The sequence below is a fragment of the Channa argus genome, chromosome 13, assembly GCF_033026475.1.
Source record: "Channa argus isolate prfri chromosome 13, Channa argus male v1.0, whole genome shotgun sequence".
NCBI lineage: Eukaryota > Metazoa > Chordata > Actinopteri > Anabantiformes > Channidae > Channa > Channa argus.
The window spans coordinates 16,037,131-16,062,251 of NC_090209.1; the positions used below are offsets into that span (position 1 = coordinate 16,037,131).

The window sequence follows — 25,121 nt, forward strand, 5'->3', positions numbered from 1 at the left end:
ATATCTAAGCTTTCATTTTCTGCATGAATCCCACTTCACAGTCTGATGAGACACATTCTTGGAGGAATACAAAGGAAAATCATTTCATGTCATTATTTAGAGTGTTAGTTCAGGTTATCACGGCAATTTCCACGGTCAGGTCCACATTTCTCTGTTGGTTTTGCCTCGCATTGAAACTTAGCTATGGTTTGGGAGCCAGCACACAGGATGTCAATACCCTGAAAAAAACAGGCAGGCTGTGATGAGCAGCTCCTTTCGAAGCGATAACTCATGAAATGTTACATGACACACACTCCTGGAATATTATCCCACTGCCAGCCTACGGGTGATTGGCTGGGTCTTAACATTCTCCTTTCATGGGCTTGTACACGAGGGAGAGTGTGCATCTTGCCACACTAGTGGGAATCCTAAAATAAATGTAGCAAGTGGCTCCCAACCTTCATCACCACTCAATTGAAAATGAGATCTTTTTCCCAGTCAGCTCTCTCCATGGCCTATTTTGGACAGCTTGCTGGATCGAATGTACCCTGACCGCAGTTCAACTTATTTTCCGACCATCATCACTATTAGATATCAGAAAGCTCAAAGCCCAAGACCGAGAAAAGGATTTTTCAGGAAAAGTATTTAAGAAAAGAGATGAATCGAAAGCATATATCAAGTAGATTAAAATTCCTAATGAAGTGTTTGCTCCTACAGGAGTCAAACATCTCAAAAATATACAGTGGGAAACAGGGCAGGAGTAAGGGAGTGAACAGCTGTGTGAGATCTTAGCTTTTTACTTGTGCGTGAGTGGAACATGACACAAAGCAATTACCCTACTTTGTACAGCAATTAGTTGCTTTTTAGAATAGTTCTTTCTGATGTTTTTCCCTCAACTGGAGATAAATATGGTTTGAAGAACTGTCTCATTGATTTACGCTTCTCCTGTTACAGTTTCCGTAACATCGGCTTAAGCCCAATTACAGCAGATTTGGTTGCTGCAGGTCTCTGTGGGATGACTTTTCTGTTTTTCCTTCCTGATTCCTGGGTGTGGGTGGGATATTTATGTATTTATTTATTTATGTAGCCGTTTTAGAAGGCGGGTCTCTTAGCATATTCACTCATCATTACAGGCAAAGCCTGGACCAAAAGCAAGTATTAATGCTTTAATTAAAAATGGAATCATATCTTAGCGAATTGAAAGGGAGAACGTTTTTTGTTTGGCTTGTTTGTTTGTTTGTTTCTGCTGTCTTCTGTTTTCCCCTGTGCATGTCTAAGAAACCATCTGAATGGAACATAATTTTTCCAGAGCAAGAAACATCAGAACTGTGATCTTGCATGTCAATTGATTCATCTTAATTAAAAAAACATAGATTTTGGTGGAAGGAAAAAAAAATTTACAGATGGGGTGTAGGGAAAATACTTCATGTTCCACGTGGAAGCTTCTCTTGTGCTCAGAAAGTCGCTGGCGCTGCATTTGGATAGGACAGAACTGAGATATGCAAAGTAAATCAATAACCACAAAACACGTCATATTTAAAAACATGCTGGCCCTCTCCATTGCATTGTGTATAGACCTCCCCAACTGCAAATTGGCTTCTAAATGAGGCAGCTGCTGCTTCCACAGGGATAGTGACTTGTTGCTGATTCTGTGACTGGTTTAAATAAAAACCAACCTGTTGCTGTACATTTTCCCCCTCCCCTTTTGCAGAGGTTTACCAGTAAGCAGGATGTAATCAGGCACTACAACATGCACAAGAAGAGGGACAACTCCCTGCAGCACGGATTTATGCGCTTCAGCCCTCTGGATGACTGCAGTGTCTACTACCATGGCTGCCACCTCAATGGAAAAAGTACCCATTACCACTGCATGCAGGTACACTACGCTGACTCACACCACTTCTTCCACCTACACACATACCCACACTAAACCCACAAACACATACAGTAGGCTTGCATGCAGGTAGATGCACAAACATATGAAAAATATGTCCCATATGACCACATGTGCAAAAACATTCAATACATTAAAAATAACCCACAGATCCCTCATGCAGATTGAAACATGTTAAATAAAAAGTGTTTTAGATCCAGAGCTACACACTAAACCTAGCTGTCAGTGAACTAGCTTACACACAGCCCATTACAATCTTTAAAACAATCATTTGCAGTGGCGGTAGAAGTAGGGCATTTTAAAACAGAATAAAGCAGGTAACATTAGGTGTAGAACACCATCTTGTAGGTTATGACAAGATCTGGTAAATTAGCCTGTTTGTAAGACAGACATAACTTGAATATGTCTAAGAGTTACACAGTGTACATTCTTCTGTAAAATGGAATTATTGCTCTACACCAAGGTGTCTTTAAAGAGTAGTTTGACAAAACATGTCCTAAAGTAAATGAAAGAAAATGAAAAAAGGGTGAATACACATGAGGCTGCTTGTTCTATCCACGTCTTCACTCTCTCACTCCTTAATTGGCATGGATAAAATTCAGTTAGGTGTTTATATAAACTATACATTTTTCATCTTTTAGTACCAAGCAGCCAGTTGAAGATTATTCCCCCTTCTGGATTTGTTTAATTTTTTACATCTGCTTATTTTCAATGTGTCATTGTGCCGAGAGCTTTCTCACCGGCAGGGCAGCAGTGCAGCAGAGGATGGCTTGAGATATATTCTTTTTTAAACCCCTCTAACGGCGTAATTGTTATTAGGACATTTCAGCCCTTGTTTTAACAGTCCCTGAGAACCTGCAGATGTTGGCATCAGCTCTCTTGATTTAGGGAGGAAAAAAAACAGAGTGGCATTTTTTTCATTGTTTGACTCAATATGGAGAAGTTGCCTGGTTTGTGCGGGTGAAAAGTGCCAGGGATGATATACAATTGCTGCTTTTAATTCAAACATTACCTGTTTTTTCCCCTTCTGTTGGCTCTGAGGGTTCCTGAGTACCAGAACATTTTAAACTAAAGACCAAGACAGTCATCTTAGTTGTCTGCTCCCCCCCATCCCCCCTCTGCTTTGAATTTTTTTTCTCTGAGTTACAGTAAGTTTGAGGTGACTGTACTGTCTCACTCCAAATATGATTATAATTTTCTAAAAGGCAGCTTTACCAGGAAGGTACTGTAAGGTAGTGTAGTTTCAGCTGCCTGTTGTGACCACTGCCTCTTTCAGTCATTTTTTTTCTTTTTTCCAATTGTCACAATGACAAGTGTGTTTCCAATTCTCGGGTTTCACTTGAAACTTGTACTGCTCTGGTGCACATTACCACAAATAAATTGTCAACGTGAGAAAACAGCCTTCTTCCACTCATTTCTAGGGCACTAACATTTTGTAAACCACACTGAACTCCTTTCTTTGTAGCTTGTAAACTATATCAGATGTCTTTAAACACAACATTGAAGAAGCTGGCCTTTTTTTTATACCATTCTCACAAACTGAAACTTTCATGTCTGCTGTGGGCCCATATCTTTTTTTGATTGCCTTGCTTTGTCTCCGCTTGCAGGTGGGCTGCAGCAAGGTGTACACCAGCACCTCAGATGTCATGACCCATGAAAACTTCCACAAAAAGAACGCCCAGCTGATCAACGATGGCTTCCAGAGATTTCGTGCCACTGAGGACTGTGGCACAGTTGGATGTCAGTTCTACGGACAGAAGACTACACACTTCCACTGCAGGTAAATAGGCTTTTTTTTTTTTGACATTTATAACACTAGGCATAAATACATAAAAACACACATTACTATTTATTTTCATTTAAGCCAACAAATCTAACGAAGCAAGGAATGTAGGCACGGTTCATTGCAGACATATTATCAATACATATAGAGAATAACCTGGTTGATTCATTACACTACTGGATCGCATTCCTTTAGGAAAGGTTGCATGTAGCGACATGTCAATAAGCTGCTGCTTTGCCACTGAACTGCCTCTGTGATCGCTCCCCCATCAAAGTATTTGAATCATGTGGACACAACCATCTAATCGCATTTTCTTTTTATTTTCCTTTTCACTCCTCAGGCGTCCCGGCTGCACATTTACCTTCAAAAACAAGTGTGACATAGAGAAGCACAAGAGTTACCACATCAAGGATGATGCCTATGCCAAAGATGGCTTCAAGAAGTTCTACAAGTACGAGGAGTGCAAGTATGAAGGATGCGTGTACAGCAAAGCCACCAACCACTTCCATTGCATCCGCTCAGGCTGCGGATTCACCTTTACCTCCACCAGCCAGATGACCTCCCACAAGCGCAAACATGAGCGCCGGCACATCCGCTCCTCTGGTGTTATGGGCCTTCCTTCCAACTTCATGGCACAAAAGGACGAGCCAGAGGAATCGAGCAATGATGACCTAGTGGACTTCTCGGCCATCAGCAGCAAGAACTCCAGCCTGAGTGCCTCACCTACAAACCAGCAGTCCACCACTGCACCGCACCTGTTGGGCACAACCACCACATCTGTCTCCTCTTCCTCTACATCAGGCCACACCCTCAAGCCTACACCTTCACTGTCTAGTGCAGGCCAGCGCATGTCCAGCTTGCTGTCCCAGGCCCTCCCCAGCAACATGCCAGTGGCCCTCGCTCTTTCCAACAATGCCTTGGCCGCCTCTAATCCGTTCTTCCCCCTCATGCCTAGGCTGCCTCTCCAACCCCCTCCACCAGCTGCTAGTCTCATATCAGCTGTATCTTCTGGGGCCCACTCCATGCCCACTGACTCACTGACCCAAGGGTGTTCCTCAGCTGGGGCAGATGGAGCCATGGCATCTACCCCGACCTCCTTCGCCACCTCCTCCATCATGGAGAAGATTTCAGCAAGCAAAGGTCTGATATCACCCATGATGGCCAGACTGGCAGCTGCTGCCCTGAAGCCCTCCAACTTAGACACAGGTGAGTCACTTCACAAATAACTTTAGTCACTTCATTATTGTACATAATAATGTGCATAATAATATCTAGATCTAGATCTAATAGTTTTTGAGTTATTGTAAAGCAATAATAGTTGTTCGTTGTTGGTGTTTTAAGTAACAAATTGAATGCAACTATCAATGAAAAAATAACAGATAAAATATATGATAAAACAGCTCATAATAATGCTTTTACTGAATCGATTATATAGACTTTCATATTTATTGGTTCAGTTGTAAAAATCAGCTTTGCTTGATACTTTATTTAGAGACAAACAATACTTTGTACAATAAAAGTATATGCAAATATATAATGTCATGGAGGTCAGCATGGCTTTTCTGAGCAGTCTGCGCCTACACAGCCCCATACACAACAAAATGCAATGCACTATGTGCAGAGGGGGGAAAGGTACACAAACTCAATACTCAATGTAACTATTGGCCTAACACAATTCTCCATTACAAGTACTACTTCATCAACTACATCTTTTACTCAACTAAAAATAATAAGCAGATTATCTCTGTTTTACTTTAAGTACAAAAGGAAAAGTACTCCACTTAGAAACATTGTATTCTAATGATCATAATGATCATAGTAATTATGGTAAGATGTGTACATTAACAATGAAGTCTACTGGTCAAAGATCCCTTTTGCTAAAGTTTGAACTGATTTACCACTGTATCACCAACAGGTGATTACCCATAATGATATATTAGCATTTATTAAAATCATATCTTAGATTAAAACTACCAGGTTGTAATAATGCTGTGGCTGATCGATAAAAATATATATAAATATATATCCAGAGACCATGAATATATGCTAAAAACCACATCCTTTTTTCTGTGTGTGGACCTAACTTCACTATAACCAGAGCAGAGCAAAGTGCACTCAGAGGTCATTACTATCACTGTGCCACAGTGTAGAGAAAGACATAGAAACTGCCCGTTTCGGGCTTAAAGGTACATACTGGAGGCATGGTCTTCTGCTCTGGACTTGTTATTGTGTTGATCGTTCGTTAGATACCCACAATCCATTTGGAGATAAATGCGCTGACAGGGGAGAGTACAGCCTGTAAAAGTCTCTTATGATGTTCAGAGTGGGGGCTCCTGGGGCTTGTGTCGAACATGTTTCCTCATCATTGGTCTCTTATCTATGTCTGCGCCCGTTCCAAGCAAATGGAGGTGGAATGAAATTAAGTTCAGAAATTGCGAGAACAAAAAATTGTTTTTCGTTTTTTTTGTATCCTCTATGCAAACTGATAAAAAACAACAAAAAAAAACAAAACAAATTGCTCAGGCAGAAATTACTCAATGTACCAGAGCTGAGAAAGAAGCTTTTTTACTGATACAAGAATTCAAACACACTTGCATGCATCAGCAAAGACACACTTTCTGAGTTTTTAGAAATGTTCTGTTCCCACCAAAACATGTCAATATCTATTTACCATAAACACAATTCACATAAATTTTGGAGGTAATTGCCTTGTCTGTGTTTATCATATTGCTCTAAACAAAGCTACTGAAAAATGAAAATGGAGGTGAAGTATTAAATTGATAATAGACCACAGAGCACAGTCTTGCATTTAGTAGCACTGGGGCCTCCTGTGCTGAGCCCAAGCAGGTGGGGTGCAGATTGTAAATGGGGCTGCAAGGGGGAGCATCTCCGGATGTTAGGACTGGGAAGGATTACAATTCCTGGTGGTGTTCCTGGAGCAGGACGGGCCCTGGGAGAGAGCAGGGGCAGCTGCTCCAGGGAGCTGAGCTGAGCCCAGGCTGTCAGGCTGAGCTCCACCTCTGGGTTTCCAGCAGGTAGTCTGAACACTGGGAAGCCCCCCACTGAAGGTGGAGCCTGCACAGATGGTGCATTCACCACCCTTCTTGTTGACTCACTGAAAAGCTGCAGCTCAGATCTCACTGCTGGATAAGAAAATAGGTTTCAAGTAAGCCCTCCCCTCTCAATCATGTTTTTTATTGTAAGTGTGCAGATACAGGATGGAAGGGTAGCTGTGGTTTTGTTTCTCATATTTGCTTCATAAAATGTGTGAACAGGACATTTGGGGCTAAAATGATGAGGAAGTGGTTTGTGCTTCTCTGTCAAAAAGGTGTGAGAAAAGTCAGTCTGTTTGTGGCTATTTTTTAAAGTGTTTATTTCTTTATCATCGGCTTGTGAAACTTCGCTTCTATTGTAGCAAATTGTGCATTTTACCTGTTTCTGCTTTCACAAATTTTTTATTAATGTTCTGCTCTAATTTAGCCCTAAGTGTTTTTCCCAGAGATTCGAGCATCTGAAGGGTTTACTAATTAGGCACACAGTACAAATGATCTTTCACAAGCTCTGTATCTTATCCGGCGTAATTACATGGTGGTACATTATTCCTGGATAATTTCCAGAAAGAAGCTGCTTTGAGTCAAACTCATTTGTTCTCCCTCATTGGGAAGTAAAAAAAAAAAGTAACTTCACGATGCAACAGAGTAAGATACTTTTGCACTTTAATCCACCTTAATCAACCAAATTATTCTCTGATATAGTGAAGGAATGCTTTCTTCTGTCTGGGAATAATGTGTAGCTCATACAGTATAGTGGGTGGCTGCTCTTGATATGATGTGCTCTCATTTCGTTTGAGAGTTGATTTAATTGTCAGTGACAAGGCAGGATCAGTCTGGCTAGTTAATTTTGGGTGTACTCCTATCAAGTTGGGGGAGGGAAGAAGCGCTGGATGAAATAAGCCTTCAGTGACCTCAAACCAGACGCTATATTGTTTGACTGCTATTTTCCATTCGCTCCACCCTGCCCCCACCCTTAGCCACTGTCAACCTGAACTGACACTGACACTTCCCCATCTCCTAGCTTTCAGCTGACAAGGCCCAAGACTTGCATTTCCACTCCTATTCTGCCTGACATGTCTCTGGGTTATCTTGTAGCAGGGGGAAAGTGGTTGGTTTCCCCGCTTACATAGGCGGGTCTTGTTTTCTCCCCAGCAAGACAAAGAAGAGGGGCCTTACCAGGCCGAGGGCCCAGGGCACACACTTGGTCGCCCATGACCTTGCTTGTCACAATTCCTCAGCACCAGCATTGACTCTAAACAACAGATCCCTCATCAAACCAATCACAGCCATTGGTCCACTCTAGTCTTACAGTGTCTGAGAGGCAACACAAGAACCCTCACATTCTAACATTTACCTGCTTTTTTTTTTTTTAATAAAACACCAATTTTGTCCCTCAAAAGCCCTGCTTTCCATAAATAGCCCCAGGAATAATTTCTATTTCAATCCCTCGGGGCCTGGGGGTGGGGCAAAATTCACCTTCCTGTCAGCAGTTTTACCCCACATTGTCCCCTGGTCTTTATTTATTTATTTTTTCAGCGCTCCTGTCCTCACTGTCCTCATGGCATCCACTGAATACCTATTTGAAGCAGAATGTGATCGAGAGGTCACACTATTTGAACCAATCTGATTGGCTGTCAGCTCCAATCTGACCGACATAGCACCCCTGTTCCTTGTGGGTATGCTCAGTGGCATTGGCTGCCTTCCGTTGTCAAGCCAACGAGGACCCTGGGAAGGTGGGAAGGGAGGGGGGTGGACAATCTGAGACTGCCACTTTCCGTCAGCATTAGCATCTCACTTAATGACCAGTTAAGAGGCAGCCTGGCAAATGAGTTGTGACAAGTGCTGCAGAAAAAGGAGTCTTTTTCCCTCATATCTCCCGCCTCTCAATCACCATTTAAAAGGCTTGACGGCCTGACATAATTTTGCAATAATTATAACTCGGAGTATTCTTTTCAGGCCAGGACAGAAGTCAGATTGGATCTCATCATGGGATAATAATGCTGACCAACAATAACTTGAGACTGTTGTCTCCTCTCTCCTCTGTGTCTCTGGCTCAATCCTCAGGGAATGGGCAGCCTGCTTCAGCCAGCCAGTTCCATCTGGTTCAAGTGAAGCAGGAGCCAGTGGACGGCAACTCTGGGGCCTCCCAGGAGTCCGCACAGGAGCACAGCCTGGACCTGAGCAAGAAGGACCACAGGTATACAGCTATGTATGTACTGTACAGGGTTAACAATGTGTCATACATCAATAAGGAAATAAGGTTTTTCTGATTAATAGATTATTTCTACATTCTTGGCAGCCACGGTCTTATTTACAATGATTTATGAGTAATGTCTAATTTATACACATGTCCATTAAATTATAAAATCCTTTTCTCCAATTTTGTGTATGAAGCATGTCTACACAAAACTGCAGTTCCCTCCATCTCACAGTATATCTTTTTCTTAAGAAGACAGCGTTTTTCTTATTCATTTCTACAGCACACCTTGCGTGATAAATAGTAATATTTACTGTTCTCATGCAAATCTTGCCTAAACATTGTTCATTTTCCTTGTTCCAGTAATGAATCAAACGGACACCCTGTACCAGGGAATACATCTCTTTTATCCTCGCTTATGAATAAGGTAAGATCCATCCATCAAACGCCTTTCATCCCAAGACAAATTAGTGGGACACAGAGGGCCCTGTTTGTTTTTTAATGTTTCACCGCTAATAAGATGAGTTTGTATCATTTAAATTTTCCAGCCATTTTTCATACAGTGTAATTTCACTGCACCTTTCACAAATTAATATAATGAAGCAGTAGCTGGGTGCCATGCCAGATATATAGAGATGTTTGTTTTTTGATGAGCTGTTTTGAACTTGCCGTTCATTTTTTTCTCCTCCTTTATACTTTTTCCCACCCCTGCCTCACTCTACATTTATTTATAGAGTTCTCTTGAATTATTTGATTAAAACGTCAAAGGAGAGAAATAATGCAAGGCGATAGCCTCATTTTTTACCAAGTTTAGTATGGAACGTGTGTTTTTTTGTGAAGATTAAGATGGTCATTGTCCTAATTATATTTCTTATCTAACTGATAGAAAATAAGGGCAGGTGGTTTCCATAATGGCATCAATTATTTTACTCTTTTCAACTGGTCAAGATTTCCCCCTAACTCCTCTATGTGTCCTATACACACACACACAGACACACAGACACACACACACACACACACACATACAAAAAAGCTTAACTTTGCTCTCCTCTCAGCAGTCATTGAATCCAGACAGTAGAGGAGCTTTAGGAGCTTGAAGACCTGTTGTGCAACAGCTCTTTGTGTCATGTCAGCGTTTGGGGGTATGATTCAAGCCACTGCGTCTCATAAAAGGGTTAACGGTTGCTCCCAGTGGATGCTTGGCAAACACGCTTGGCCTGTGCTCAAGCGAATGTCTGGATGTTTGTAAATCTGGCTGTGCCTTTTTGCTTTGCCAAATCATTTATGTGTGTGTGGGTGTATGGTAACTCACACACTCTTGCAACCATGTCCGAGCTACTGTTGTACGTATTCCTAGCTAACTCTGCGGCTGATGGTTTATGTGCTGTGTGTTTTGTAGATGTCACAGGTGAACCCTGCCCTCTTCAACGCCATGAACCTGAAGACAGAGCTGGAGGCAGGGCAGGGCAGTGACACTTCGGAGGCAGCACAGTATCTTAACAGAGTGCTGAAGAGGCCCCTTCCAGAAAAACCCAATGAGATCTGGAGGACATACCTCCGCAGGTATACTGCACAGTCACTTTAGTTGGATTGACTTAGTTATTCATTTTAGTTTGATATCAGTCACAATCCATGATTATAAGTACCTTATATAGAAGGACTTTTTTTCTCTGTAAGAACTGGAAACCCCTGGAACCTAAAGAATCTCAAAGAATCCGGTCGTGCAGGAATTTGAAATGAATTGCCCTATGATGAATGTACAAGCATTTACCGTCAGATGAGGGGTTTAACCAGTTGCTCTCTTGGTTATTGTTTAATTGAGAAGGAAATAAATGTGCCGTCTTTTTATTTCTGTTTGCCTTAAGGTTTGACACAGATGACTTCTGTGAGGCTCAGTGTGACTTTCTTCAGAAAGTGCACTTTCACTGCCTGGTAGAGGACTGTGGTGCTCTCTTCAGCACTGTGGATGGGGCCATAAAACATGCTAAGTGAGTGTCATACTAGTTCATGATCAGAAAATATGCCCTTTCTACATTTTAGCTTTTAGCTTTATTGATCAACATAAAAAATGAGCTTCCGTCTTTGTTTAGCTTCCACCTTCGAGCCACCTTGAAAGTAAAGTCGGAGCCTCAGTTCTGTGAGGGCAAAGACTCTGGCGAGGGAGCCCTGCTGCAACCTGCTGCCCCAGTGTCTGTGGCCAACAATCCCTCCATGGATGTGTCTCACCTCACCACCTCTGGTGGGTACAGCTCTCCTCCTCCCTCCCTGCTGGCCTGGAAGCAGCTGACAGGTAGCATCCCTCAGATGTCTGCCTCGATGCCCAACCTGCCAGCTAACTCCCCTCTGGCCACCACCTCTCTGGAGAATGCAAAGCCACAAGTCAAACCAGGTTTTCTGCAGTTCCAAGAAAAGTACGAGAAACATTTTTGTCTCACTTCACAACCATATTAAGTACAGACTCTTTTTTTCCAAGTGTAGATTAAACTGTATTTTCCATTGTTATTGTTGCAGTGATCCCTGTTTGGCTACTGACTGTAAGTACTCAAACAAGTTCCACTTCCACTGCTTGTTTGGTAATTGCAAGTATGTGTGCAAGACCTCTGGCAAGGCCGAGTCCCACTGTTTGGACCACATCAACCCCAACAACAACCTGGTCAATGTCCGTGACCAGTTTTCTTACTACTCTCTCCAGTGTCTTTGTCCCAACCAGGTGAGTACAACACGATAACTCAGCCAGTAGCTGAATCACCTACTGTCATCCCCATGAGTTTTCTAAGCATGAAGTATGCTATCTATTAGACCAGTATTTGAGGTTATTTGACTCAAGGCTTTCACAACCGCTCCTTACCGTCTTCCATCTCTGCTGAAAAAGACAGTCGACTCACCCCAGTAATGCCTGTTTATATGTCAATGATGTCATTTTGACTGCCGCATTCTCCTCTCAGAAAAGGCCAATTTAGCTGATATTACCCAATAAATCATTGTCACTTGCACAGTAAACAAGGCTGTCTGGAATAGGGCAAAAATCAGGGGAATGCTTTGCAAATGAAACCTAAATGGCAGCCCCTGCCTGCTCTCATGAGCCCATATTTGGAAAACCGTTTAAATTAATTCATTAATGTGTCGAAAATCACCCCCTCACAAAAAGTCCCCCCCTCCTCCCCCTTAGTCTCCATCTCCTGAACTGAACAGATCTTATTTGTCCCCAAAGAACTGGGCCTCACAAACAGATGGCATTGTATAGAAATGTTAGAAAGAAGGGGTGTTTGTGGGAAACCTCAGAAAAAAGTAATTATACTTGTGGGATATTCTGTTTGACCAGAAAGTAAAACACTGTGAGGTTAACTTTGCACACAACAAAGGTAAAATATTATAAAATAAATTGGCCTTAAAACACTCATGGGATTGGGTATTATGTGTGTCCACTGCAGCACTGCGAGTTCCGAATGAGGGGCCACTATCACTGTCTGCGGCCTGGCTGCTACTTTGTCACTAACATAACCACCAAGCTGCCGTGGCACGTCAAGAAGCACGAGAAGGCAGAGCGCCGTGCCGCCAATGGCTTTAAATATTTCACCAAGAGGGAGGAATGTGGGAGGCTGGGTAAGAAAAAAAAACTTTTGGTCCTGTGTACGTCTTGTTCTCTTTTTTACCTTTTCATCTTTGCTCCTTGTTCCCTACATCACTCCCCAAGCCATCCGTGTCATTTTAAATACTGAGACTTTTGGCAATAATTGCCAGGAGAGGTATTTGGGTTAAAGGTGTTAAATCGAGAAGGATGTAGATTGATTTTTGGTGGCTGTTGCAAAAGGATATTCGCATTGTTTACAAAGGGAGAGAAACCAGTGTTGGCAAACACAGCGTTGAGCTGTGCGACTGCTTTAAAAAGCACGAAACAACTCTGCCTCATAGGTTTTGCTGCTGTGTTTTGCATATTCACAATGACACCTCAAGTCCCAGAGGTAGCCTTGCCTGTGCTATATGAGCAATAACGTCAAAGGGGGCAATCACATCCAGGTTGTTTTCTTCTTCCTTTTGCCCCTGTCAGAAATGAGCAATTAGGTTTGTGTTTGTTAATTATCCGGCTTGTCTGGTTTAGCCTGTTTGTGTTCTGAAGCTGCGCCTCACAGCCACCGCTGCCATCGCACAGAAATGAATTAAAAGTGATCTGTTTTTTTCAGGCGGCTACACAAGCTTTTTAGAACGCAGAAACAAAGCAAACAAAAACAGGCCCCAAACAGCTGTTTTTTGTCCCCAGCCTGATCTGCCAACTGTATTGTTTGGGCTGGGGGAAAACAGAAAGGATTAACATCGCTAGCACTCCAGTCATAAAGAATTGATGGGCTGCCAGTATCCATGGCAGCAACATTAAACTGAACACCGCTGATGATGTTACCTGGTCTCACAAAAGGCCCTTCGTGTCACGGGGGTTACTGTTATTTGCTCAACTTTGTGTGTTTAAAACGTTGTGTGTGCAAAAGCTATTTGATGCCACAGACATGTTGTGCTCTTAAACTGGGTGCCATGGTTACTGACATGCTACCACCTGCCCAGCATGTTACTCTTTCAATTATTTCTGCCTGCTTTTATATAATGGTATTTGATTAACAGACACAAAACAGAACATTCATTTAATTTAAAATCATAAAGCAATTAGAGCTAGACCAGTTAAAATACAAGAAAAGAACAGAAGAATATGAAACAGACAGCAGTACAACAGAGAACAAAAGGAAAAATGACAATGCAGATACTTTGAAAAATGAATTTAATATGGTAATAATTGTATATTTACTTTGGTTTGCAGGGGTGTGTGCATTATTGGCCCACAGAAAATGAGAATTTATTTATGTAAATTCCTAATTGAATAAAGCATGTCAGTGTAATAAAAGAGCTCCACAGGTTTAGTGCACAGAAGCCTTGACTTGCTCAGTGTGACACCGCAGTGATCTAATATTCCTCCTACATGTACACTCCGAAACACTTTGAAACCCGATCCCTCTTTTTTCAGAGCCATATCATGAAATTAAAAAATCCTAAAAATATTAAACTTTGTGTTTGATCTAATCATAACACCGTCACACAGATAATATTGCATTTAGCACAGTCGCTGTTCTCAGACACCTCACAATGAGCCAAAGATAAATTAATCTGCAAATGGAGAGTTTACAACTGTAGTTTGCTGTTTTCTTTTTGTAGGTTGTAAATATAACCAAGTCAACAGCCACTTCCACTGCATCCGCGAGGGCTGCCAGTTCTCCTTCCTGCTCAAGCACCAGATGACCTCGCACGCACGCAAACACATGAGGCGGATGCTAGGGAAGAATTTTGACAGAGTCCCATCCCAGGTAGAAACACAAACCATAGCATATGACACATTCCATTTTGAAAAGGGTAATTATCTAAAAATACAGGCTAAGAGAATGAAAACAGGTGTTGAATAGTTTATTGAAAAATACTGCAACAAAGCCAAGTTACACACCCTTTTTACTGACAGATTAAATAGTGAATGTACTTTTTGTCCTTTGAAAGTACTGTATGTATTTAAGCATGGTAGATATTTTTAACGTTTCTTTCTGTTCTTAAGAATTACTAAGTTTTATCTCACAGATTTGAATTAGCTAAGCTAAAAAAAAGCTTATTGAGGCCTGTCATAACATTCAGTGATTCAGTGGCTTATGACACTCTTTTAACAAAAATGTTCACGCCGGTATGTGCGTGATTTCCTAATTTACCGTCTGCGGCACATCATTTACCAAGTGGATTTAAATATGTTGAAATTCTTGTTTGGTTTGTTCTGTTTTCATTTTGAAAGCTTAATGTATAATGTTCTTTCTTTTAAAATACTTTTGTCTTGAGAAATGCTTGGTTATAAGCCAGGAGACCACACCCGCAGGGAGACACTTGTTTTTCTAATTTACAATGACGATCATTTCTTTGGTCCAGGTGATGCCACTTGGTCAGAGGGCAGAGGAGAGGCAGCATGCATCTGGCATGGTGTCTGGGCCCACCGCAGCTGGTCCTGGTCTTACCTCCAACTTCTCAGCTGCCATGGATGAGACTGATGATTACATGGACTACATGGGAGGAGGAGGCAGCCCCTTGGGCCTCTCCTCAGAGTCCTCCAATCAGGACCGCAGCTGCACCAGCACACCTGTAGGCAATGATGGCTCCCCAGTAGGTGAGGATATCTTTAAAAAGGATCTGACGGCTGTCACAATTGGCAACATGTAGAGCTTCGATATAGTTTAGTATAAAGCGTAAATAATGCAGTTAATTTTCCTGCTCTTACAGTCAACCAGTCTTCAATCAGATTTTTCATGATTTTGTATTTTGACATAAATCAACAACATAATGACACATCAGTCATATTATATGAGGTTGATGACAATGCTGTATTCTTTTGTTCTGATTCATGGACTAGATCTTTTGCAGTTTGCCTGGTCATCCTCATAAAACATCCATTTTGTACATCAGTGGTTTGAGTTATTGCACTCTATGTAGCTTATTACATTTTCCTTTGGCCAGAGATCATCCCTGTGGCTTTATGTCTACTCTAGCACTTTTAGTAGGGTGAACCAGAGCAGAAAGTAAAAAAGAAACATTCTCTTTTTCTTCAAACTTAAAATTGAGATTCTTTTGCTTTTTTTTTTTCTAATTCTGATCCTGTCTGAGATGTTCACATTTCTTCATGTGTTGACAATATTATTCACTACTCTCATCATTGTTGTTTTGGCTGGTGTTTGGGTTACTTGTCTTCAATGGGCCTCATTTTGTTCATTCTCTTATCTTTTATCTTTCCCTTTTTACCTCCCATCCCTGTGTGTGTGTGTGTGTGTGTGTGTGTGTGTGTGCGTGTGTGTGTGTGTGTGCGTGTGTGTCGCTGCCTTTTTGTGTGTGTGTGTGTGTGTGTGTGTGTGTGTGACTGTGTGTTTTTCCCCTCTTGTCTGTCCTCCACCCTCTATGGTCAACCTGTCTCTCCAGGACAAGGCTGGCCTGCCACCACTTCTGCTCCCACCACCCCTGCTGACACTAGCGCTACCCAAAATGCAATTCCTTCTTCACCACCTTCTCCACCACCACCACCACCTCCTCCTCCTCCTTGCTCCGCTCCTCAGCCTGGCCTCCAGTGCCAGGCACCATCCCTTCCTGCTCTCCTCCGACCTCCTCTCCCCTCAATCCCATACCTCCTCTCTCCATCCTGTCTGTCATACTCTCTGCTCAGCGCCTCTCTGGGAGCCACTCGGAGTGTTGTCATGCCAACCAACACACCAGCTTTCAGCCCCATCATTGCCACTCCGTCTCCGGTTAAAAATGACGTCCCTATAGTGCAGGATGCTGCAGGTACTTATCTCCGGCACAAACCAACACTGCAGCTGTCACTCTAAATTGAGTCCTGTGCAGCATTTAACTGTGTGATCCAGCCTTCTTCTGCAGTATTGTTGTGGAAAGACAAACACGTAAAAGTGGCTTTTCAGCATGCAAAAAGAAAACCTTTACTTGTGCATGCTTACTGACCGGATACAGTAACAGAACAAAAATGTATAATTACTTAACTTACACCTTTGTGTGTGCTCTCACTTTTAGTATTACTAGGATTTAGAGATAGAGCAGTAAATTTGGCACCTGAGTATGAACCCTGGGCCTTGTTTAGTTTCCATTAACAAGACTGCATCAGCAGACTCTTATTTTAATCATGCCTCAAGTTTTATCGTGGCCCACTGCTTCCCGTCTTGCAGAACAGGGATCACATCATTAGCAGTGACCCCAGGGTGTTGCAAAAGGTGGGTGCCCCTCATAAAACAACATGGAGATGAGAGGGTCAGTTAAGACCCAAAGCTCCGCCTCTGTTTGGAGGCAGGAGACACCCTCTAAAAGTGTCATGTTCCAAAGACAATCTATCATTTTCCCCCTCCCTTTAATCATTCTGGGAATTATGAATAAAAATTTGTGGCTCTCTTTGCTTACTCAGCTGGGAACCACTTCTGGCTGAGTAAGGCACACATTATAGTTGAAGACGGCCTGCAGTGTAATTTGCTTAGAGTTTGTGGGTTTTACTTTGTGGACCAACTGATTGTGCTTTAATGTTCTTCCATCCTTTTCTTTCAGGCAACACTATCTCCATTCCCACAGCCACTGGTGCAAAGAAACGCTTCTGGATCATTGAGGATATGTCACCATTCGGGAAGCGCCGTAAGACCGCCTCGTCACGTAAGATGCTGGATGAGGGGATGATGCTTGAGGGCTTCCGCCGCTACGACCTCTATGAGAACTGCAAGGACTCAGGCTGCCAGTTTTCTCTGAAGGTGACCCACTACCACTGCACACGTGAGAACTGCGGCTACAAGTTCTGTGGCCGCACCCACATGTACAAGCATGCACAGCATCACGACCGTGTGGACAACCTGGTCCTGGACGACTTCAAGCGCTTCAAATCCTCACTCAGCTGCAACTTCCCAGACTGTCAGTTTTCAGGCAACAGCACCCACTTTCACTGTCTGCGCTGTGGCTTCCGCTGCACCGACAGCACCAAAGTGACGGCCCACCGTAAGCACCACGGTAAGCAAGATGTGATCAGTGCTGCTGGCTTCTGCCAGTTCAGCTCCAGCACTGATTGTGAAGTTCCCGACTGCAAGTATAAGCTCAAGTGCTCACACTTCCACTGCACCTTCCCTGAGTGTAAGCACACAGTGGTGGGCATGTCCCAGATGGACTCCCACAAGAGAAAGCATGAGAAGCAGGAGCGGGGTGAGTTGCTGTCTGTGTCCCCCAAACAGGAAGTGGCCCATCACCTGGGAGGAGGAGTGTCGGCAGTCCCTCCAGCCTCTATGGGTCTTTCTACTTCCTCGACCGGGGGACTCCACGGGTTGTCTCACAACATTAACAGCAGCGCAACCTCAATGCTTTATCCAACAGCCGGCATCGGGTCTGAATACAACCACCTGTACCCGCCATCCTCCATCAGCCTGGACAGCTCCCTCAACCTGGGCACAGACACAAACAGCTCCCTGTTCTTCCTGAAGAACGCAGCCGGTCTGGGTCTCAGCGACTCACTGGACCTCAGCAAGAAGATTCACCATGATGCAGCACGATCAGGACACAACCCCACACCCCCACTAGGTCTGCCAGCAGCTCAGGATGACACCACAGGGACATCTGGAGAAGCTGAAGACGACCTGTCGCCAGAGGAGGAGGCACAAGCAGATGAGGAGGAGGAAGATGAGGAGGAGGAGGAGGAGGAAGAAGAGGAGGATCTCAACACTGACTCAAATGATGATTCAATGGCGGAACCTGATGGTGAGAAGGACAATGGCGAGAGTTTTAATGCTTCCGTTAATCACATTGATACTTCCCAACTGGAAAAGCAAGACGTTGACCCATGAAAAAAGAACTATCAGTGACTGTAGGGACTGAAGAAAAACCCTGTGTACTATGAACAAACAAAAACAAAAGTGGCCTCATTTATCATGTTTAGAGACTTCAGATGACAACAAAAAACAACAGCGTGGAAAAAATGACGGCCCAAAAATGATTTATTATGATGTTTACAAGATGACCAACATTATTAATTCAATTATGCATTAAAAAATATGAATGGAGACACACAGAATTAGGCCCTGTTTTACACACGGGGCAGCAATGTAAAGCATTTTACTACACATCAGTCTTTTTGTGTGCGTGCATGTTTGACTTTAATTTATTTTTATTTTTTTCACTTTTTTGTGTGTGGAAAAAAAAGGTTAGAAAAATGAAAACAAATCCCTCTATATAACTATATATGTAAGTTTGTGTGTGTGTGTGTGTGTGTATGTGTGAGAACAATGATATACAAAAGGAAATTGGTGGCACAGGCATCATGAACTGCAGGGCCGTGGATATATAGAAAAAGGGACATGAATCACTAAGCGGAAACAAACCTTTGATCTTTTTTTCTTGTATTATTTTTATTATTATTATTATTATTATTAATATATTAGACACTGAGAGAAAGGGGATTCACTTCTGCTTGTGCCCATCTCTCTCAGATGTTCTTCCTTGTTCTCAGTGACATGTGGAATTGACCAGTAACTGTTTGGTCAGTCACAGCTGCAGTCGGGCGTTCAGCGAGACGCCACTCTCAACAGTTCTCTCTGACATTCTGCTAGAAATGTTCAACTAGCACCAAAACCAAGCTCAGCCCTTGTAATTTTACCCCCACCCCCCCATGGAGGAATCAAGTTTGTGTATGGATAGTGCACTTTTATATTAGCTGACCATGATTATTGGGATGATGATAGATAAGTCATAAGCATATTTAAAAATATTTTTGTTACCATTTTGCATCTTTGCATTACAATGTTGTTTTGTTGTGTTGTTAGTCAGAAGCATATCGATCCGTAAGCAGCCTAGGTCGTGATTAACGGCCAGCAAGTCTGGTGGGGGTGGGGGTGGGGGTGGGGGTGGAGGAGGGGGTCATACTGGCCAGAGGAAGTGATGAGTCACTCTGAAGCGGGGGGGTAAGGGGGGTGGGGGGGTCAGAAGTGTCAGGGAGTGTGTTTTATGTACAGACCGAAAATGTCTCAACGACATTTTGTTTTCCATTCACTATGGCTGTGGTTGACCTCCTGTTGTAACGGTTTTATTTAATATTTATGTGACCTTCCAATGAGAAATTTTTAGGGTGTTATTGCACTTTTTAGGTTCATTTTTACCGTCTGGAAAAAAATACAATATATATCTTTTACCAGGGAATCTGCTTTAAAGATGTTGTTTTAGTTCACTTTTTTAAAGTTTTTTTTTTTGCTTTAATGCACAAATAGATGTTAGTGTGACAACAAACTGTTGTTCTGTGATTTATTTAAAGACTGGGTTTATTTTGCTTCTGTGATTGGAAAGTTTGAGGGAAAAAAAGGAAACGGGTGCACCACAAAAAAAGTGCCCTGATAAGAAACACTAATATGGACTGTGATTTAAATGAATCCTTAAGACATTCATGGCAATGCTCACGTACTGTAGTGCAAAACTATAATTCTAACAAAGCCACCCACTGGTTTATATTGAGTGAATATGTACGACCAAGGAGTGGACACAATGATCATGAATTATCTCCTGAGCTTGGCATTGGAAATAAATGATCATAATATAGGGAATAACAATGTGTGTAGATGATATTCCTCCAGATAATGTTTTGGAAAAAAAAAAGGTTGTACAGTATTTTCCTCTGTAAAAATAACTATATATGAACAAAATGCTCTTTGATGAACAGCTTCCTTTAAAAAGAAAACCGTAAAAGGAGAAATGAAAAATAAAAAGTTAAAAAATTGAAATATCTTCATCATAGTTTGCTTGTGTGCGTGAACTTTTTTTAATAACCGAGATTTCTGGGGAAATTTGTTCATATTATAGCATTGGCAGATAACAATTTGCAGTATATTTTTTCGTTCTCCAAACTGTGTCAAAAGCTCAAACTAAAATACACTGATTTAAATTCATATTGATTTATTGTTTTTATTTATTGTTTTATTCATTGTCATTTTTCTGTCTGTGTGCATTTGTTGTTTTTTTCCCTCCACATTAATTGAAATTCTTGGTTTATATTTACTTTGCTGTGGGCATGACTCGTTCACAGACTGAACTGTCTCCTGGGACTCTGTTGCAAAGCAGAGGCGTTAACAACATTTGTTTTGTTTTCCCGACATTTTGTGAGATAACTGTAGGAGCTGGGAGACACTGTGCACTTGAATTTAGTTTGCGTGAGAGTATGTGTGAGTGTGTGTGTGCACATGTGTATGTGGTTGTGTGTGTAAAATGCAGTAGCAGGTTTTGTTAAAAGTTGAAAATAAACTATAATTATTGTGACAATATAAATGTAGTTCTCGATAGTACTTCAACCTGAGGACGTTTTGGGTCGTATGTAGAGGAAAAGGTGTTGCTGGATGACAGCCGGGCAAAAGGTCACAGCAGCTCTCTCTCTCTCCATCTCTTTTTCTATCTGTAGCTGACACTACTGAAGAGTGTGTGTGTGTGTGTGTGTGTGTGCGCGTGTCTCCCTCTGAGAGAGACAGATAGGCTGCGACTGTAAGAACACAGATCTGTGGCTCCGTCCCAGCTGCTCAGAGCCTCGATTCATATTTCATGACCTTGTGTGTCTTTTCCCTGCTTTGTTCTGCTATAAATCCAACTGGGACACTTTTGAATTTGAAGAAAACAAAAAAAATAATAATCTGCATTCATGCAGGTAGAAGAATCAACAATATTTGTTGTTGGGGTTGCCTGTTCATGCTTGACGTTCTGGTGCAAGAACAAGATCAGAGCTGAGGACCATTAGGGAGATTTAGAGGCCTGCTACTGCTAACAAGATGGCTCTCTGTGTCTTGTTCAGTGTTAACAGGGCACTTTTTTTTTTTTTTTGCCTTGAGCCATGTGCCGGGTTCTCCTCCCACTCCCTGTCACCCAGTGGCCAGTTAGATGATTTTGTCCCCTCGTCTACAGCTGTTCCTGTCCTTCCTCCTTCTCTTCCTTGTGATGTTTTTTTAATAAAAAAAAAAGAAAAAAAACACGGGTAAAGGCATCACCATCTGTCAGCCAGCTGGCATCCTGTATATAATCTACTAGGGAAAAAAAAAGAGAATAAACATGAAAATTATATTACACAAAAACCAGACGGAAACGACCTCCAAATCCTGCATAGGCTGCTGCTGAAACAACAGATCATTTTACTGTTTTAATTAACAGGGGAAAAAGGATGGTATAAAAAAGTGGTGGCGAAATAAAATGAGATGCATTTCCACTGCTGGAAAAATGTAATATGAAATCTGCCTGCTTACTGCGGCATAGTCAATAAACAGAGAAACATTTTAGACTTTGTAAAATATATTGCACTTTTGGACTAAAAGCCATCTCCTGTTAGTGTTCAATTTGGCTGGATTCATGAGACATTTTGTATGAAAAGTAAACAATGAAGCAATTTTTTAAAAAGTCTACTTGAATTTGTTGCCCTCAGCACTACTATTCATTCTAGTCCTATTGCTTATTTCCACTTGGATACAGTGCTGTACATCTTCATTGTGCTTTATTTATGTTTTTTCCTCTGTTTCTGCATGTCGTATGCAAATATTGAGCTTTTCACTCAGTGAAATAAAAACTTACTGAAAGACTTTAGGCCTGTTTTCAGTGTTGATGTCTTTTTGAACGATGCATACTTTTATCTTCTCACCAAACACTAAAGCGTATATAAATGCAGCCAACGTGTGTGGCGGATATGCATGCGTGCATGGTGGCTGTCACTGACATGGTCGGTTGATGTGCCAGGAACAGGTTGAAAGAGTGTGAGCTGCTAGGAGAGGCAACAGTCGGGGCTGAGAAAACACACGACAGGTGTGCACCGCATATGTGGTCACATGATGCCTATAAGGCAGATTAGGGCCCAAACAGATGAAGCGCTGCTTAATGGCAGCTTTTATTAAGTTCACAAAGCATGGAGGGAGGGGGTGAACAGAGGAAAAGCAGGTGGCTGGGCTTGTGCAGTCCTAGATGAAGACAGATATTGTACAGTGGAGTCTATAGAAGGTAGCCACTGTGTAAGGATTTATGGAGATTCGCCCGCCGTAGAGTCGCCGCCTTTCTGTTCCCGAATCCTGCAGTAAAAGTCAGAGTAAGAGATGCAAAAGCTCAGAGAGAAAAATGTGCCAGCCATGAAACCGGAGTTTCATCGTACGAGATGGAACTGTAAGAACGCTTGTGAGGGCAGTCAGTCACTGCAACAACAAAAAAGGAAAAAGATAAATTGAACACAAAGACAGGTACAAAGACAATCTTAGAGTATTCATATCTGTTATAAATATGTGACATGCACTACATAAACATTAACATTTTACAGTAAATAATAAGAATCTGCAAAATAACAACAGAATCCCAGAAAAGACATAGGATTCTTTAAATTCTACTGCACACATTAAAAAATGTCAATGTTCTAAAATGGAGCAACATCAAACCACAAACCTTGCAGAAACAGTAAGAAGGTGTGGGCATGTGGCTCAGATTGGCTGTGCATGCACTGTGTGTGACTGTAAATGTAAAAATGAAGGAGCGCCTCCAACTGCTCTGTGTTAAGGCCTGAGACAGAGATACTTCAGAGAGATGTGACATCTACAGTACTGTTCAGTTTAATCCACATCACATGCAAATCCTGCCTCCAGGCACACACCACGGAAATAGACTGGCCACAAACTGTAGCTTGTTAACCCGCCTGTCTCCACTAGTCGTGCTGATGCTTCTTGACAGTCATTATTTTAGCATTTTGGTAATTGTTCCTGAAGCAAAAACTATTTCATTATTTTAAAAATGAAATTTATTTTCTATTTATCTTAAAATGTATGGAGCCACTTTTCCAGACCAAACTTATAAATGTGAATGTTACTCAATGTTGTACTTTTTAATTTTTTTATTTTTATTTTAGTGTTTTTAAACTCAGTGCTGTGGTTTAATCCCACCTCTTTTTCAATGTATTGGCTTTAATTAAAAAAAAAAAAAAGTTGAGCACCAAACCACAGCAGGCAGTTAGCAATGATGCATTTAGCAGAGACTAAAAACAGAGCTAAACCGGGGAATCTTCGACTTTTATAACTTTGACTTGTTTGCCTGATTCGAAGTTGTGTGGTGTACACACAACCTCGCTTTCTGTTCTTGCTTTAGGTAGTGTGGCCAGTTGAGCTTCCTGTGTAATGTGACGCTGAAACATTTCTGTGCATATTTCAAGCTTGTCTCAGCATTCAACTAGAATTTCCAAGAGCCACTAAGGTGTAGATGTTGATCAAATAATGAACACGGTGCTCAACTATGTTATTAATCTGTACATTGGTAGAAACACATTTGGCTTAGAAAAGATATTCTCATTGTTCATTTTAGAAAGAGCAGATTTTCACACACAGGTTGATTCATCGCAGTTCTCTTTAGAAAGAACAATGAAAGCTTCCCTCTTTGAGACCTATTACCTCTGTAACCTGTAATAGAACCAAGACTAATATCATATCCAAGTTACTGTAATTATAAGGACAGTTCATGTCAACACTAAAGTTGTAATTTCAACTGGTAAGTTAGATTTATCTAAAATCTCTGACACATCTTTGTAGTTACACGAAGACAGATCCAGCACCAAAATCTACTGTTCAGCCTGAATTTACTGCACAATGTTCCATTTTAGGAAGTCACAGCATTTTCCACCCTCACACCATCTCTGCAAATACACAACTGTCTTGATTCGTACCACGATATGAATGTATTTTTCCTTCTATATGAATTCAACGTAAGTAAAAAGAAATTATAAAGACAATCCGAATCCCAAAAACTACATTGTCACGCACCAATCACCAGTCATCTGACTATTCAATGAAAAAACATAACAAAATTCTGCTTGTTGGTCATCAGAACTGTGTGCTTAGAAACAGGCAGATTCATAAAGTAAAACTGAAATCTCATTCGCTTTGCCAGTTGATGTTTAACTCATCCAGTGCGATTGCTTCCGCCCCAAATGTGGAAAAAAAGTTTTTATGACTAAGCCCTGAAGCTGCCCAGCTCAACAGCTCAAAGCAAGGCCCGGCCACAAGCAGAAAATCCTTTTGCATAAAATAAATAACCTGTCCTGGTGTCATATCTTTGTCATCAGAGAAGCTGCTTGTTGAGAAGCAGCCCTGCAGATACACAGTATATTGTGTATCATGTGTATATGAAATGGTTGCACGACTCATTTTACTGCTTCATTGCCCATTTATAGTTCACGTTTTTGGACGAGACATTTCCCTTCCCTCTTTCAGCGCTCTGCCCCAGTTAGACCTCTCTTTAAATCCGGTGCCCTTTGCAATAGATGTTCATTTATCTATTTTTGCATGTGTATGGGCTTATTTTGGAAAGACCTCAGTCACACGGCAGAAAAGGGGGCTGTGTGAAAAAAGCTGCTTTGCCATTGGTAGCAGCTGTTGCTGCTGAGACACCTCTGAGGAAATGGAGAATTGGACACACACTCATCCAATTTACCATTAACAAGACCTTATTGGATGCAGTGCCATAGGAACATGTGGCTTTGCCTTATGTGGCTCTGTTTAGATATGCTGCTGTGTCTGTTGGATGTGTGTGACTGGGGTCTGTGATAGTCTTAGCGTCAGTGATTGGGGATCAAAGTGAAAGTTCCACAGCGATCTCAATTCCGTTGACGTTCAGCTTCAGACAAGGCGTCCTGTATTG

General features: G+C 41.9%; 1 protein-coding gene across 10 annotated transcripts in view; it reads left to right on the plus strand.

Moving 5' to 3' along the window:
• casz1 (castor zinc finger 1) overlaps nucleotides 1-19,156 on the plus strand; it is a 174,665-nt gene extending 155,509 nt beyond the window's left edge. For 6 of the 10 annotated variants that reach the window (XM_067528107.1, XM_067528108.1, XM_067528106.1 and 3 more), the window contains 14 exons: nucleotides 1,691-1,855; nucleotides 3,481-3,653; nucleotides 3,997-4,862; nucleotides 8,774-8,918; nucleotides 9,270-9,333; nucleotides 10,306-10,469; nucleotides 10,772-10,894; nucleotides 10,997-11,317; nucleotides 11,418-11,616; nucleotides 12,338-12,509; nucleotides 14,103-14,251; nucleotides 14,850-15,084; nucleotides 15,888-16,247; nucleotides 17,013-19,156. In XM_067528107.1, the coding sequence (XP_067384208.1) occupies nucleotides 1,691-1,855; nucleotides 3,481-3,653; nucleotides 3,997-4,862; nucleotides 8,774-8,918; nucleotides 9,270-9,333; nucleotides 10,306-10,469; nucleotides 10,772-10,894; nucleotides 10,997-11,317; nucleotides 11,418-11,616; nucleotides 12,338-12,509; nucleotides 14,103-14,251; nucleotides 14,850-15,084; nucleotides 15,888-16,247; nucleotides 17,013-18,286 (4,410 nt within the window). In that variant the 3' untranslated portion in view covers nucleotides 18,287-19,156. The remainder of the gene's footprint in view (nucleotides 1-1,690; nucleotides 1,856-3,480; nucleotides 3,654-3,996; nucleotides 4,863-8,773; nucleotides 8,919-9,269; nucleotides 9,334-10,305; nucleotides 10,470-10,771; nucleotides 10,895-10,996; nucleotides 11,318-11,417; nucleotides 11,617-12,337; nucleotides 12,510-14,102; nucleotides 14,252-14,849; nucleotides 15,085-15,887; nucleotides 16,248-17,012) is intronic. The other 4 variants (XM_067528104.1, XM_067528105.1, XM_067528111.1 and 1 more) reach the window with 3 other exon arrangements.
• Nucleotides 19,157-25,121: the final 5,965 nt, after the last annotated feature.